This window comes from Anabrus simplex, chromosome 2 (assembly GCF_040414725.1).
Source record: "Anabrus simplex isolate iqAnaSimp1 chromosome 2, ASM4041472v1, whole genome shotgun sequence".
NCBI lineage: Eukaryota > Metazoa > Arthropoda > Insecta > Orthoptera > Tettigoniidae > Anabrus > Anabrus simplex.
This window is the reverse complement of record NC_090266.1, coordinates 644412386-644430438: the sequence shown is the minus strand read 5'-3', so window position 1 is coordinate 644430438 and position 18053 is coordinate 644412386. Positions and strand designations below refer to the sequence as shown.

Below are 18053 nucleotides of genomic sequence, written 5' to 3'. Positions count from 1 at the left end.
TCCATATATTTCACAGAAAATCTGGGCTACTTTAAACAATGTAAATTCCTACCATCCTCTGTTCCATGTCCACTTTCTACCAAACTAGAAACTTCACTACGATGACCTGGTGTGCTTTGTTGTCTCCTCTGCCAAGCCATGACTGCCCCCCACCGAGTTGGTGATGCCTCACGTTCAAGAATATCTTCACGCTTCCCCGAAGCGACGCTACAACTCTGGCTGCGTTTGAGAGTACCATCATCAGGCCAGTACCCTGTAGACATTTGTTCATGCAGTTTACAACAGAAAAATTTTACTCTAACAACAGCACAGTCATGTACATTAAGTCATAGTACCTCTGCTGGCAGTCACTAGAACCTAAGCCAACAGACAAAGAGGGTGAGGCTGTAATTGGCAAAGGTTCTTGTACAGTGCTTGACTCATTACATGCCCATTTCTCCACTCTGCCTTTGCTCAAACTACTCTTCTTCTCCTTTCGCCGTTTCAAGTGGCTGGGCGATTCTTCATCTGAATCACTATCATCTGGAATTTTTCCCGACACCTCAGCTACACCCTGTAATCGATTTCCCGACACCTCAGCTACACCCTGTAATCGATGTCTTTTTGGCACATGGGTCACAAAATGTTGGCCTAGGATCATCTTCACTGGCACAAGTCTCCATTGTGGTATTGTGTTACTTTGGATAGCTCCATTATCATCACCTTGAAAACAGAAGAAAAGAGTATTCAAAAACAAGAATATCATAATCAAAACACAATTTGTTGAAAATTATTCACTGAGATAATGATATTATGATAGTCTAGTCTCCTATAAAAATGCTGTAGACATTCCTACGTATTTGTTTTTCTCATAATAAATTATTGTCAACAGATTAAGGTTATTGTGAAAAGACTGTTAATGATGTGTTTTCATGCAAAATTTTAAGCTCAAGTATATTTAACTATGTTTCTACATTAACTGTTATTTGATCGTTAATACTTTTAACATATACCTTATAATGATCCACATTTTGAGTAATTTAGATATAATAATAATAATAATAATAATAATAATAATAATAATAATAATAATAATAATCATCATCATCATCATCATCATCATCATCTATTCTTCTCTTCTTCTTCTTCTTCTTCTTCTTCTTCACTTTTCCCAATTACCTCCTCAGGTCAGCACTTTGTATGGAATTAGCCCATTTTTTTGGCTAGATACTTTCCCCTTTTGCCAACCCCATGTGGGGGGATAAGATGTAGCCACAATTACCCCATCAAAATAAATTAATTGCCCAATTTTAATGAACCGCTAATGGTGTATCAAGTCTGGCACATTAGCTGAATGGTTACCATGACTTTAAGTTCCGAGGGCCCTGGGTTCGATTCCCAGCCAGAGTGAGGATATTAACTGCACATGGTTAATTCCTATTGCTGACGAACTACATATTCATTTTGATAAATTTCTCTTCATCTATATACAAACACAACACACTGCCAACCACTGTAGGAACATTCAATAGTAAACACATCTCGCCTCATAGAGTTGGCATCAGGAAACAGAAGCACTGAACGAGTGGCTGTGTGACTTGGGTCACACAGTTGTCGGCTTGCATTCAGGAGATCGTGGGTTTGAACCCCACTGTCAGCAGCACTGAAGATGGTTTTCCATGACACCAGGCAATTAAGGCCAACAGTCACTTCCTTCCCACCTCCTAGCCATTCCTGTCCTGTCGACAACCATATGACCTATCTATGTCGGTGCGACATAAAGCAAATTATAAAAAAATTTTAAAAAAAAGGAGCTGGCCGTAAAACTGAGCCAAATCTACATCAAGTGCCAATGCCAATAAATTGGATAAAAGGCCAGGAATAAGAATTAAAGATGAATCAAAGTATTCTTAATAATAATGATACTGACTTTACATCCCACTAACTACTTTTATCATTTTTGGAGATACCAAGGTACCAGAATTTTGTCCCACAGGAGTTCTTTAACGTCCAGTAAATCTACCGACACAAGGCTGATGTATTTTGAGCACCTTCAAATACCAATGAACTGAGCTAGGACCGAAGTTGCCAAGTTAGGCTCAGAAGGCTAGTGCTCTACCATCTGGGCTACTCAGTCTGGCAAAGTATTCTTTATATTGGGTTCTTACATAATATTACTCCAAGATATAAAGCAAGTATAACTGCATTTTCAGAATCACAATTATAGTACAAACAGTATGTTTGATATTTAAAGGTAAATTTCTTTAATTGGGAATAAATTTTCTTTATGAAGTTGTCAGTATGTATCAAGGAATTGTATTGTAAAATGGCTACGAGTAAACAACATTCATGTTAATTTTTTATCCTCCGCCCGAATGAGATTTGTAGAAACTCCAAAACCAGGCCTTATCAATCAACTAAGACCTAAAGAATAACTAAACTAGTTTTGCAACACAATATTCATAATTGCATCTTCACACAGAACTGTTGTTTCAATACGAACGTTGTAGTTGTAGGCATTGTTAGATGCGGTAGCGAGTCGTTGACTGTTCCAAGAGCTCTGTGTTATCTCAGTGATAAAGTAGTTAATAACTGTACAAATATATGAGAGAGAGAGAGAGAGAGGAGAGAGAGAGAGAGAGAAGAGAGAGAGAGAGAGAGAGAGAGAGAGAGAGAGAGAGAGAGAGAGAGAGAGAGAGAGAGAGAGAGAGAAGAGAGAGAGAGAGAGAGAGAGAGAGAGAGAGAGAGAGAGAGAGAGAGAGAGAGAGAGAGAGAGAGAGAGAGAGAGAGAGAGAGAGAGAGAGAGAGAGAGAGAGAGAGAGAGAGAGAGAGAGAGAGAGAGAGAGAGAGAGAGAGAGAGAGAGAGAGAGAGAGAGAAGAGAGAGAGAGAGAGAGAGAGGAGTGTGTGTGTGTGTAATACATTTAGCTCCACAAATAATTGTGTTTAGTGTTTATTTGTAGTAATCTGCGATTAGTGGCATTGATTTACAGTTTTCACACTGAGTAGTTCCGTAGGCGTTCGCTAGACTACACCGGTAATTTAGGTCTGCGTGAAAGAAGAAATATCTCTTTCTTTTTAATAGTATTATTAAAATATCAATAGGTTTGTTGATAAAATACGGTACTTACAAAGACGGGATATTAAAAAGAGTCGTAGCTTCGGCAGTGGTTATATCTATTAGTGCAGGCATTTGACAGGGTACCGTATTTCAAACAGCAGTTCAACGGTCCCACCTATCACGAAGGTAATAACTTCTTTTAATAACGCAATACTGTTGTAAATTTTGTTTAAAGAAAGGATTTCAACAGAATAGACAGTATTTCACTGGTGAAATAGTTAACACTTGTAATTGTTATTGATTGTCGCTCTTATTATTCAAATATTGGCATTGTTGGCTACAGTCTGTGAACAAAGGGTGTAGTGTATCAAGAAAATAAAAATAAAAATTAGCTGATTCTTGTATTCCGATAATTGTAGTTCTAAGTAGGCAGTTAAAATATCCATAATTTATATTTCACACCCTCGACATTTCAGTATACATGAGCAGTTAGCTAATAATCAAGTTCCTACCATACATTCCAATAATTGCAATTCAAGTCCCTGGCGTAATTTAGACAGAAATACTTTTGAGAAATTATTGTAAACAACCTCATATTTTTCAACATTTAAGGACACTTTTATTCTGCGTCCCGCGGAGTAGGAAAAATAATAGTAATCCACCATCTGTAAAGATCACATAACTGCATTTCAGTTGAGAATTGTAGTGTAGATACAGTATGTTAGATAGCAACTTGCCTGTTATATTCGTGTGTATTTTTGTGCAAACGGCAGGTTTCATTTCTATTACAGCATAGTAGGACAAGTAGTACTAATATTAATCTGTATACGTGTTTAACTTTGTTGGTAATCTTTGAGTACCGTACCTACCGGTAGTTCTTGAGAATATCTAAATTTAGGCCTAATTGGAATTTTCATTCCTATTTGTGCTTAGTAAGAAGCTAGGATACCATATGAATTATAACACAGTGGGGGTTTCCACCTATTCAATACTTAGATGTATTTACAATATTTGAATTACATGGGACTAGTTTCAACCCTTCTCGGGGTCATCATCAGTCATATTAAAGCATACACAATTTTATGGCGAAATCCTATTATATTGTAAAAATTATACACTCATGGAATTCAGTAGGTCCTCGTAATAAAGTACACGATGTAAAATGACACAAATAAAAATATATACAAGTATGTACAAAGTCAGGGGAGTAAAATGTAGTACTATTTAGATGCAGAGTCGACTTTACACTGATCCGCTTAAGCAGAGAAATTTGGCAGTTGGTGTATTAAGTGACCAAGCCGTGTTGATGGGCAGCATTGTTGTTTGTTGGAGTTATGCAGAATGTGAAGTTATTTTTGAATTCTTGTTAAGAAGAAAGTAGACACTGCGCGTGGAGATATTAGTTGGTGGAATTCTCAGTTCATAGCGGAAACCAAATTGGACCTATTAAAATTGAGAAAAGCCGGTAAAAAGCAAAGTACATGGAAAGAGGAAAAAATTACAATAAAGTGAAAGGACACTTACCTTGCGCTGCGGTGTGTGTAGTTTAGCTGATAGTGTGTGACTGGTGGCGGGAAGAGAAATATGGGCGGGGAGGAGGGCAGGCGCATGCAGGTTAGGAGGAGTGGAAGTGGCTTGGGAGGCGTTGGGGGGGAATGGGGGGGAAGCTTAAGGCGGAGCTGAAGGGTGCGGGAGAAAGGGTAACTGTCTCGGAAAAGTACCTTTGATTAAACTTAGGATTGAGTTTTGGTTGGCTGCATTATTGTTTCTGAGAAAAGTGATACTGTAAATAAATCGAAAAGTATGTTGGGTTTCTCTGAGATTTCATTAAGATTGTAATTAGCGTTAAAGTATTGGTCTAGGTGTATGTAGTAATTTTCCATTATGTTGAGTAAAGGGCCCTTGTTTGCTAATTCGAGGATGTCCATGTCCTGTTCGATACTGGTAAAATTATGGTTATAATCTTGCATATGTTGGCTGATAGCTGAAAACTTATTGTATTTTACTGCGTTAGTGTGCTCATGGTATCTAATATTGAAGTTTCTTCCGGTTTGCCCAATGCAGGATTTTTCACAGGTATTGCATTTGATCCTATAAACTCCTGATTTTAAAAATCTGCTGGTCTTGTTGATGTGTGAAGTATTGTGTAAAACGTTCATGTTTTCACTGTTGGTTTTGAAGGCTATTTTTACGCCCTGTTTCTTGATGATATTGGTTAACTTGTAAATATCATTGTTGAATGTGAAGGTGGAAAATGTTAGAGGTTTAGTTATTTCTTTTTTTAGGGTAGTTTTAGGGTGATGTTTGTGTTTATTGATTATCCTTTCTATAAAATGATTGCTGAAGCCATTGAATTATGCCATTCCATGGATTGTGTTAAGTTCATTCTTTAGATCTTTCTTGGACATAGGTATGCTGAAGGCTCGATGAACTAGGTTATTGTATGTAGCTTGTTTGTGGGACTGGGGGTGCACTGAATCTTGGCGAATGGTGAAGGCTGTTTGAGTAGGTTTTCTCAATATTTTATAACTGAAAAAATCTGAGTTTCTAGTGATAGTTAAATCTAGAAAGTTGATTTTTTGATTTGATTCAGATTCTAGTGTGATTTTGATATGAGGATCAATATTGTTGAGTCTTAAGAGGGTGGTGGAAGCGTTAACTGATTTCTCATCCATGATTACGAAAACATCGTCAACATATCTGGCCCAGAAGTGAATGTTTCCAAATTCATTGTCAAATTTGGTGTATTCGAGGAAGTCTAGGTATATTTCTGCCAAGATGCCTGAGGCCGGTGACCCCATTGCCAAACCATCTTGTTGATATATGACATTGTCGAAAGTGAAAAAGTTATTGTTGACGATTAGTTTTGATACTGTACTGTACTGTACTGTTTTAATACAGTGTTAAAACTAGTTATTGTTGATGATTAGTTTTAATACTGTACTGTTTTAATACAGTATTAAAAGTATTAGAAAGCAATCGAATACGCCCAGTGAAAGTAGGAACCTGTCACAAAGCAACTACGTCATAAATAGAAACCAATCCCCTTAACTCGACAACAATGACAACACACTCTCACTTCCCCTTCCCCCTCCAAACCAAGCCAGTAAAACGCACTCGTCACACAGCTATTACACTAGGTCGAAGACGGCAGAGACAGAAACAAACAAGTAAACTTCATAACCAGAACAAATTGGACAGGGGTAAGTTTAAAATAGTTTCTTTACGGCATAATAACTCTGTGTAAGAAACATGTCTCCAGATTCTCTTAATTAACCAACACGTTCTTCTGCCGGTTTCAGGTCACACCAAATGTGAAAATCTTTTAAAGATTTAGAATCAATTTACACAACGAACAATTGAATATGGGTAAGTTTCGGCCTTTACAATTTTTCAAATACGTACAATTTCTTTGGATAACAGAATCTCAAACAAAAATCTTTTTAATTAATAATTATATCTTTCCTGCCGGTAACAGGCCGTACTTCAAACTATCCGTCTAAACGAAAACTGAACAAATTCGACCATAGTCAGCATAAATTCTTCTAGCGGACAATAAGAATGATTTAGAAAAATGAAGGACAACATATAATCAAGACAAGTGAACTGAGCATTAAGTGAAACAAAGTTGAACCTAATGAAGAACTAATGTAGTGCCATAGAAGGAATTTTAGGAAGTTTTAGTTTAGAAATAGCTTTTTTTAAAATTTGTATATCTAATTTTAACATCCCCCACCCTCCCTCACCATTAGGTGTCCTTTACCAACAAATTTTAATTATGAAATGTTTTATGCTTTTTCGCCTAAGCTTTAAGATAAGCAGCTGATGATGATTGCCAAGCAATTGAAACATGTACTGCAATTTTTAATGACATAAAATTTAGCCTAAGTTTAAATAATAAAAGTATCAATCAGGTGGAAATTTTTTAAATTCTTATCCTGATGCTACTCTTTTGTCAGAAATAGCCCAGAACAAATCGAGCTGCTTTTCTTTGGATTTTTTCCAGTTCCTGAATCAAGTAATCCTGGTAAGGGTCCCATACACTGGAACCATACTCTAGTTGGGGTCTCACCAGAGACAAATATGCTCTCTCCTTTACATCCTTACTACAACTCCTAAATACTCTCATAAACATGTGCAGACATCTGTACCCTTTATTTACAATCATAAAACATAAAACATGTTTTATCATAAATTTGAGAATCTCCAATAGCTTATTGACAATGTAAGGAAGTCTCTATATAATTCGAGTTGCGCATTGCGTTGTTCTAGAATATTACAGTGTGTTGGACAATACTGCAGTGGATTATGCATCATATATGCAGGTAATAATAAATTATATACTATTAATTATGTGTTCTTACATTAAATAAACTCACATTAATATATATATACAGCAGATGTTTCATGACATAACCTCACAAATAATGTGATCATCTGTACATAACTACATAAATAATAATAATATCCGACTCGTTGGCTGAATGGTCAGCGTACTGGCCTTCGGTTCAGAGGGTCCCGGGTTTGATTCCCGGCCATTTCGGGGATTTTAAACTTCCTTGGTTAATTCCAATGGCCCGGGGGCTGGGTGTTTGTGCTGTCCCCAACATCTCTGCAACTCACACACCACACATAACACTTTCCTCCACCACAATAACACGCAGTACCTACACATGGCAGATGCCGCCCACCCTCATCAGAGGGTCTGCCTTATAAGGGCTGCACTCGGCTAGAAATAGCCATACGAAATTAATTAAATAAATATAATAATAATAATAATAATAATAATAATAATAATAATAATAATAATAATAATAATAATAATAATAATAATAATAATAATAATTTATTCTTTGTGTTATTCCCCCATGGGTTAGTGAATACTGTTTCCAAGTTATATTAGTCCATTACACTACTTGCATCAAGGTGTGGACCAGAAGTTAAAATGTGACAAAATGCAAATTTAGCAAATACTGTACATGCAATTTTGTAGTTAATTCATTATAAATGCACTATTTTACTCGCTAAAACCATATTTCTCAACAAAAAAATATTGAGAACACAATTCTCAATCATTACTATTGATTGGTATTAACTGAATTAATTGATAATAATTGATTTATATAACTTTTTATTGAGTAAAACCAAAAGACAATATTTACAAGACACAAGTTGTGTGCTGCTTTTTCCTTTTCTGTTTTCATACACATTTTTTTATTAATCATTACTGAAAAACGAGATCAGCACAAGACAAGACATGATAATATACGTTTCGTTTTATGTTACTGTTTGAACTTCACTGTGCGCAGGGTGAAAAGAATAAATCTACAGTATTCGTTGAGGTTATGGGGTGCAGGGTTATAAATGCCAATAAAAGGGTTCAGCAATATTCAAATGAAGGATTACATGCCACAAATTAATTGACAGTGTTTCACAAATTTTGTAATTGTAGAGTTGCATAGGAAGAGAAGGAGAGTACTGTAAAACTGGTTAAGAATGAAAAACAAGTGACAAAGCAATGCAAAAATTCACTGCTGGCAATGGTCCATCTCAATTTCAAACTAAAAGAACAGTTGAAGAGTTTGTAAAAGCAAACATTCCATTGGAAAAGCTCAAAAACTAGAAGTTACAAAGTTCTCGATTGGAGATCATTTGAACAGTTAATTTTCATGTAGATTTGAGCAGTATTGTGTCAGGTCCTTATATCATTAAATTTTAGAAAAAAAGAAGAAAAGAAAGCAACAAGTGTTTATTCTGACTTTTTAAGTAAGTGCTAATTTTCAGAAAATAGTTGTTAATCTTGACAAAAATAAATGCTAATTATTCCAGTCCCTAGATATTAGCCATAGACAAAATCAATGACAGTACTGAAACTGATACAGATTTTACAAAACAAATCTATAAAGGTAGAAATTCATTCTAAATAAAACAGAAAAAAATCCCTTATCCTTTGTGGAACAAAGAAAATGTCCTCTATTTTCCCAGGCAGGGAAGCACCTAAAGGTCTTTTTCATCATTCCAAAAACTTTTTTTTAATTTTAAATTTTATTTCTATTTGTTTTACGTCACACCAACACAGAAACTTTTATTCTTACCACAGATATAAGTACAGTAATTTGCTAAGGGTATACAACGAATTATTTCAAAATGCTGCTACAATAAGAGTTTAAATATATATAAAATATGATTTGTACTTACTTGAAATAGTAATAGGCAATCGAAGGCAGTCATTCCATAATTCGGTATTGTCATCCATATGGGGACGATACACACTCTTGATGCCAAGAGGGGGAATTAAAGAACTGTTCTTTTTTCTACATGATCCTTGCTTGTCCTTTATCAGGTAATACATCTGGCCTTCTTGCATAATGTGGTACCCACTCACACTCAAATTACGAAACTCCTAAAGGAAGTAACATATATGATTACAGGCACGTTGGTATGGCAAAGTAAACAAGCTAAATATCTTCCTACAAATATGAATGCACTTATATATATTACAATTTGTTTTACATCGCACCAATACAGACAGGTCTTACGGCGACAATGGGATAGAAAAGGTTAAGAGTGGGAAGGAAGCGGCCGTGGCCTTAATTAAGGTACAGCCCCAGCATTTACCTGGTGTGAAAATGGGAAACTACGGAAAACCATCTTCAGGGCTGCCGACAGTAGGGCTTGAATCCACTATCTCTCAGTTGCAAGCTCACAGCTGTGCGCCCCTAACTGCATGGCCAACTCACCCGGTAATGCACTTATAAAGGATAGCAAAATGTGTGTTACCTGGTACTAAATACAGTAAGTGGTGCAGAAGAACTACACATTTTCAGCAAAAAGTGAAGGTGAATCCAACTTACAAACTATGCCCATCATTAAAATTAATAGTAATATTATTGGTTTTATGCCCCACTAACTACTTTTATAGCTTTCAGAGACGTCAAGATGACCGAATTTTGTCTTGTAGCAGTTCTTTTACATGCCAGCACATCTACCAAAATGAAGCTGGCATATTTCAGCACATTCAAATACCACTGGAACGAGATGGGATCAAACCCATCACCTGGACTTAGAAGTGCTCAAATATCTGAGCAACTCAGTGCAGCACTGCAAATGAAACCTGGACATCAGCACTGATATGAGAGGTCAACATACATGATGACAATCATGTCAGAAAGCAATACACCACCTAAAAAGACTCCTGGTAGCTGAAGAATAAACATTTACCTATTCACTAACAAGCTGTCAGTTAGTTATTGTGCCAGTTGGCACACGATTTTAACTTTTCCTACTAAATTTTTGGCCTGGGCAAAATGCCGTAGGAAAGTGTATCACCAGGGAATTTTATCCCTACTCTGTTTAGTTTTATTTCCTGTGCGACTTACGTCGTTAAGTTTATTTGCATCTTCTCAGCCCGCGGGGTAGTGCTCCATCATACATATACGTTGTATTCTGCTCTTATCTTTGTTATTTCATGGTCCGGTCTTGGACCGGGTCTGAAGCGAGTCTATCACTCGCGGCTCGTCCGCTGTCCGGCCGAGTTCGGCTTTCCGTAGCTTATTGGTGGGTGGCGAGTTGATTGTCATCCATCATGGAGCTTGGACGTGTTTTGCGTTGGCTCATGGCTAGAGCATTGAAATACCACAACATGCTTGGGTAATTCATAAGATATGAGGGGTTTATGCCCTCAAGGTTGTTTTGATTCTTCTGGGAGTGGACGTCCGCAACATACGTTATGTTTTCATTCATTTGGAAAGTTGTGAGTATAAGATCCCGGGCTGACGCCATGCGTTACCTAATGTGCAACGACCAAAAGTAAGTTATGTTTTTCAAGATTATTCTAATGTTCTTTCTCCTGTTCCTGGATTGCCTCGCCTCAAAACTTGGTTAAATTTGGTGGATGTTACTCCGTCCTACGAATTACATTCTGTTTTATCTCCTTCGGAGAGAACTTGGAAATTTGGTATTGTGGAAAGTTCTGGGCTTACTGACTGCACCATTTCAAACTCCGTACCGCAGGAAGAACTCTATCGAACCTTGTATATCTCTCTGCATTTTTCTGCGACAAATAACTTCATTGTAAATCTTAATTTTTTGGATCATGTAATAGATAAGGGCATGAAATCCTGTAATTTTATGTAATTAATGTTCTGGAAAAACTGTTTACTTTAGATGCTTTCTGCCAGAAGATAATTTTTTGACTCAATCCTTAATTATATTTAATTAATTTCTACCTTTTAATTTTATCTTGTCATAAATGGTGCACCGTAGGTTTGAAAGAAGAAGAAAAAGGTATGCTTTTAAAAAGGGTAAAGTTTTTGCAAAGGAATTATTAATTAAATGATTTAATTGTTTTGAAAGAAATTAAGCAGTGTTTTTCTTTCCTTCATACTTCAAACTTTGCCACCGCAAAAACCGCTAGGTTAAGGTCCGAATTGTCTCTGTTTAATGGTCCTGTTCCTGTTTTGGGTGAGTATCCACGTTTCCTGTTTAATTTTGTCCTTGTTTGAGTTTTTTTTTTTACCTTTGTTTACTTGCACCAGTAATTGCCGGTACGACCTGGTACAGTTATTACAACTGAGTGCTGAATAACAACAACAACAACAATATGAATGTTCATATCAGAAGGGGTGCAAACGCAGACTAAGAACATTACCTGACATGAATCAAACTACAGTTCAAACATCAGAGATTCACAAAAAAGAAGCCACCAATCCCAAAATTTGATACCAATAGGATCCAACCATCTCTCACAGAAGAATTAGAGTAAAAGGAGGAAAAAAAATATCAACAACTCAAAAGCAAACTAATTACAACAGCACAAAAACTAATTCCTCTCCAGAAAAGTAAAAAATGAGTGACTTATCTATACCGAGATGTTGGTGAGGGCTATAATGTTGACGGAATACATGTTTTGCATGTTCTACAATGGGATCAAATCTGGCACATGGATTATAGTTCTGAAGGAATGGGGAAAACAATGTATTATTGTCAACTAGATGGAAGAATTTTAAAACTAACTGGAATCTGTTTCGGGAAAACATTTGTCCAAACCATGGAATGTTCGTGGAATTTTTAGCCCAGCATGAAAATATAGTAGCCCTACAAGCTATTCCCATTTCAAGAATAACTGCTACAAATGCCTTAATTTCTGCAACAGTGACAGGTTGTCACTCCCTGGCTCTAGAATTAGGCGATAACTGCTGCACAGAAGACAGAAATTGGCAGGCATACCGATTTGTTTCCTTGACCATCAATTCCCAAAGGGAGAGGGTGAAAAATAGATTAAAATACTGACTTGGTCTAGCATCAGAAGGAGGTGCACATTTAGGGCCAGGCATCTCAAGGAATGCAGGAGAGGGTTGAAATTGTACATCGTGATTGGACAAAATTTCACAGAAACCAGGAATCTGGTCATCATCGTCATTACTGTCTCCGTCAACTCCATCATTACTTCCATCACTATCATCACTGAATCAGAAATTTCATGCACAACTGTCACACGCGTAGGTCGGATAAGATCACCACTATCATCATTGTTTGAAACATTACCAGCATTATTATCACTCTTAAGTATCATCTGATTCATCCCCTGATTCGACATAATCAGAATCATCACTCAATGAATTAACAATCACCATCATTTTCAAACACAATAGAATAGAACTAGTCACCATTATTAAAAAGCACTGTTAATATTGTAAATACTTTCACCAATTGTAAACTTCTCACTCATAGCATTGTTTTTAAAACCAACATTGTACTAGTCTTTCACCATATGTTAATTTTCTCTCAAGTCTCTTCAAGGCTTTTTATTAATTGATTTTATCTTACTTATATATAAATCAGGTGCCTAATTTTATTCCAAGGTTAAACCCATGGCTGATGATGCCTGAATGTAATGCAAAACATATACCATTTTAATTAACATGTCAGTGTCATTTAACAAAGACAAGATTTACTGTATTGATTAGGTAGACAAGTTAATAAATTATTGTTATTATTTCAATCAAATATCAATACGGATCAAAAATGATATTTATCACTTGTAACATACCACTTAGTCGAGCAGCTTGTCTCCTTTCTCCCAAGTCTTCCCAGCCCAAACTTTGCAACATTTTTGTAGTGCTACTCTTTTTTTCAGAAATCACCCAGAACAAATCCAGCTGCTTTTCTTTAGATTTTATCCAGTTCTTGAATCAAGTAATCCTGGTGAGAGTCCCATACATTATGGTCCGTATCGATGATTGATCACTATCGAAAGGGATCCACCTATTCAACACCAATTAGATTGATGTTTTCATCCTAATTAATTATTGGAACTAGTGTCTGGCTCCATGGCTAAATGGTTAGCGTGCTGGCCTTTGGTCACAGGGGTCCCGGGTTCGATTCCCAGCAGGGTTGGGAATTTTAACTATCATTGGTTAATTTCGCTGGCACGGGGGCTGGGTATATGTGCTGTCTTCATCACCATTTCATCCTCATCATGACATGCAGGTCGCCTACGGGCGTCAAATCAAAAGACCTGTACCTGGCAAGCCGAACATGTCCTCGGGCACTCCCGGCACTAAAAGCCATACGCCACTTCATTGGAACTAGTTTCGACCCAATTATATTGGGTCATCTTCAGCCATAATAAAAAAATGAAAAAAACATGCAGATACAATCATAAAAAACTTCAGTTGATATGTCTTGAACTTCTTGACATAACATGTTTAAAAATAATGCATGATTAAAAATGGAGTTAAAAAACACATTAAAAAACTTTCTCCCAATACTGTGTAATTATTACAATGGCCTTTGAAATGCTTTCTAAGTGTGTGCAGCGTTTACATTTTTCTATACTGTTTTATATTGAGAATCTATTTTCCAATAAGGTTAAGTTACCCCATTAAATTCCAGATGCAAGTGTAAAAAAACATCATCTTAATTAAGACTTGTATGTTTCTAAGCAGGTTATGTCAACAACTTCAACTCTTATATTTTATTAGCGATTGTATTTGCATGTAATATTTTCCATTTTTTGAGTATGGATGAAGATGACCCTATATAATAGGGTCGAAACTAGTTCCAATATTTAACACTAGAACGGCTGAGAATCTTATGTTCCTGGAACAGTGTTAAGGGGTCATTTTGACCCATCATAAGAAATGCTTGGAAATGTTCAAATTAGAACTCAATAAGAGATGTATTTTCCTCTACTATGTTTCCACAAATTTATTTTACATACAAAGACTTGACATGAATAATCACTAAGAACTGCATCACGTTCCTGTTTCTCTAAGGAGCTTTCACAATATTAACCAACTGAACACCTTTGTTAGTCAGTCGTCCACATTGCAACAATGATGAATTTTCAGAAATACTTCAAAGAAATTAAAAACGACCTAAACACATTTTGCACACATGACTTCAAATTTTTGTACACATTTTCTGCACATTGCTTTGAGGCATTTGCAGCAGCAGGCATCGCTAGATTTGTTGCTTTTACACGGACCAACATGGCACTTCTTCTGCTTTTCAGATGGACACGGTCCTACAGTTTCCTGTTTTTGTTGCTGTTTCCATGCTCGTCCTTGTCTTGTCAGTTCACTTGCCAACTGGACGAAGAACTACTTCAGCTTTATCTTCGTACCTCATACTTGCTCGTAAATGATCCAAGCATTGATAGTTGTTAGGTCCAAGATATTGTAAAAGACATGAATTGGCCACCTCTTGCATGCACTCTTGGTAGTATATTTACGGGACATATGGTCGACCACATCTACACCGTGTTTTGTGCCGTTGCAGAAAGTTATGGTCTCTGTCTCCTTCTTTCGTTCTGTGCTCATTGTTATTTGAGTGTGCCGTGTGCTAAGAAGAAGGACATTCTTGTTCTTCTTCCCTTGTTAACTGTCAACGTGCGCTGTGTGTTCCCAGTCTGTTGCCAGATGTTTGTAGAGTGTAATTCAGACTTGTATTCCTTCACCTCAGTAGGGTTTCACAACGAATTGGGTTGACTGTTCCCACCAAAAAAGTATTATGTCTTGGAGCTTCTTAGCAAGTTGGAGGGTTGTGAAGAAGCTGTTTGTCATCACATTTACTCCTTGGTTTAGAAATGGCCTCGTAAGGCGAAGCACGATGTTCTCTCCCAATGGCTGCATATCTGGATTCGCGTCAACGTTAGCAAGGTACGGAAAGAAATTGCAGATTTATTTTATGGCCACACCTGCAACAATCCAGAATTTAAGTCTATACTTGTCAGGATTGTTTGTCATAAAGTCGACAAATCTGTACCTGTCTTTGCTGGGAGATAACTGTTCATTGACTGTTATATTTTCACTTGGGCGGTAACAATGAAGGGAATTTTCCACAAATTTGTCCCAGATTTCAGAGACAAGAGCAAATTTGTTAGGTGGCAGGCACTCAGTTTGGGTTAATTTCTCAGCAAAATGGATGAATCTGAGAAGATATTCAAATATATCTCTTGACATTGTTTCCTTCATGAATTGAATTGCTGTCTTCAAAAATGCAACCATAGAAAATCCACAGAAACATCTTAAGAACACAGAACACCACGGGCATACATGATAGTAATCACAGCCTCCAACTCTTCGACCGACATGGTCCAGTTCGTGTTCTTGAGATTATACTCAGTGAAAGCATCTGTGAGTCATTTCATTAGACAAAGCCTTCCAGATAGAGAGTTTGAATCCAAGATCTCCCACTCGGTTCTGTCTCGAGTGAACACTGATGAAACACCTAACTGAGATCGAGATATGTGAGGTGAGTTCAGAGGGAGATGAGCACTTTCAACTCCTCCTGCTGGTAATTATGATCCTCGTCCTCACCAGTCTCACTTGTCTCAAGCAAAAAATCGTCATCTGAACAGATAGTTCACTTTTAGATTCAACATCTGAACTTTCTAGCATACGAGACACCTCGTCAGTAGAAAAATGACTGTAACACGATTTGTCGTAAAAAGAACACTTTCTAAGTGATGAGATGAATACAATAATCCTGCTAACTACAATACTCATCTGACAGTATGAACTGAACAATACTAATAATCCAGGCTGGGTACACAGAGTTTTCTAACAATGCAAACTGCTGTATTGTAATTGTGATGTTTTGAATATCACAGCATGTACATAAAATTATCAAACTGTACAATTAATTGGAAAGATGTATATATTTAATTTGTGGTAGACCATTCTAAATTATTATCCATATATATATAGGGTTTTTAGTCATCTATTTCACATTATCATCTCATTCCTTTGTATCATGGCAATAACCAAATATGAAAGAGTTAAGTCTTGAGTAAGGTATTACAACATCACTCGTATTTATAGCTTGCAGTAAATTTCCAGTAGCCCGAGGTCAGCCGACCAGACACACCATGCTAATTATAGCCCTTTACCAGGAAAGGGACATCATCGATATTGCAGAATTACTTAGTCCCCTCCATATTCTGAAGAGACAATTAGAATTTGTCAACTCCCACTTTTTGAAGCTGGCTACCTGACGCTTACGAAGCCCGCGAAATTTCAACCTATGTGAATGAACGATACGAATCAAGATGATGGATGTACAGCAATGGAAAGAGGAAGAGATAGAACATCAGATCTGACTGGACCATGTGAAATGGGAGATGGAGAGAGATTTTGAGGTGATATACTTCAACAACAAGAGCTCGTGAATGTCTTAATATCAGAACATCGTAACATCTTAATATCGGAGCATCTGAATGCCTTAACGTCTGCTGGTCATGATGATAGAGGAAGAAGGTCGTTCTCATTGTTCATATTATATGAGACACGACAGGGCAGATAACAAGAGGAGGTTCTCCGTCCACTTCACATCTGAGTAGAACACTACTCCAAGTTACATTCATTCAAAACTGGCTATCTCAATGACGAGAGATAAAGTTAGCGAGAGACCAGTTTTGACTTGCCTGCAACATGAGATAATTTTGTTATATTTTTAGTTACACTACATTTCTGTAATACGGAAGAATACAAGTGTATTCTCTCCATGAACGTAACCCAAGATGGTTTTGATATTGAAATCAGGTTCATTACCACATTATGTAATGAGTATTATAGGAAGTGCTAAGGTCAGGAAAGTCGTTGTCCAATTGGTGGGCAATGCACGAATCGGAAATAGGACTGGTACTTACTATGAGAGATGACAACGGCAATACGACAAGACCATCAAACAACAGCTCCTACATTGAACGTGTCCGGATACCAGAATCTACAAATGGTGAGCTAATGGCATAAATTACTGCAAGTCTCTGCATAACAGTTCATTTTATTAAATTTTATTTCATTCTATTTTTCTTTTGTTCCATTAAGTTCAGTTTTCATAAATACACCGCCATGTTTATCATCCTAATAAATTATTATTTTAATTGGTACTTTCATAAATTCTTATTAATGATCCTTTATTTCCTAGTTTGAGTGTACTTATTGGTTAGTGTTCTATCACCCCACCTCTGGGAGTATCTAGAGTTTCATTACTTATTACTATTAATTATAAACTATTGTCTTCAAGACATAACTTTGAAGGCTGGCACCAAAGGGATATTGTTTATGGAGAGGGAAATGAGCGAATATGAATTTATATTAAAATTATGGTGAACTGGCACGTCACATAACAAGGAATTATACGGGTGTCAAATTGACCCCTTCCGCTGTCCAGGGTATGCCATATCAAAAATCTATGAAAATGTAAATATTTTGCTGGGTGCAATACATCACCGTAAACAGGACAAAAACCTATGAAAAGTCAACATATTTGAAGTGAAACGATATAAGCGTGTGCACATTATCAAAGAAAAATTGAAGGTGGGTGTCATTTTGACCCCTTTCGCTGTTCTAGTGTTAATTATGATAATAACATCAATCTAATTGGTATTGAATAGGTGGAACTTCATATAACCGTTTTGATAGTACCATTGTTGGGTCTGAACTCTCAATCCTGGTATTCAGAAGCTGACATTTTCCACCACTGATTCAGAGAGAAGCCAAATTACTG

General features: G+C 36.7%; 1 protein-coding gene across 1 annotated transcript in view; it reads right to left on the bottom strand.

Moving 5' to 3' along the window:
- LOC136863623 (KICSTOR complex protein SZT2) overlaps nt 1-18053 on the bottom strand; it is an 874751-nt gene that overhangs the window by 257820 nt on the left and 598878 nt on the right. Inside the window, 5 exon segments of the mRNA XM_068226020.1 lie at nt 53-253; nt 352-597; nt 641-677; nt 1175-1209; nt 9237-9441. Coding sequence (XP_068082121.1) covers nt 53-253; nt 352-597; nt 641-677; nt 1175-1209; nt 9237-9441 — 724 coding nt within the window.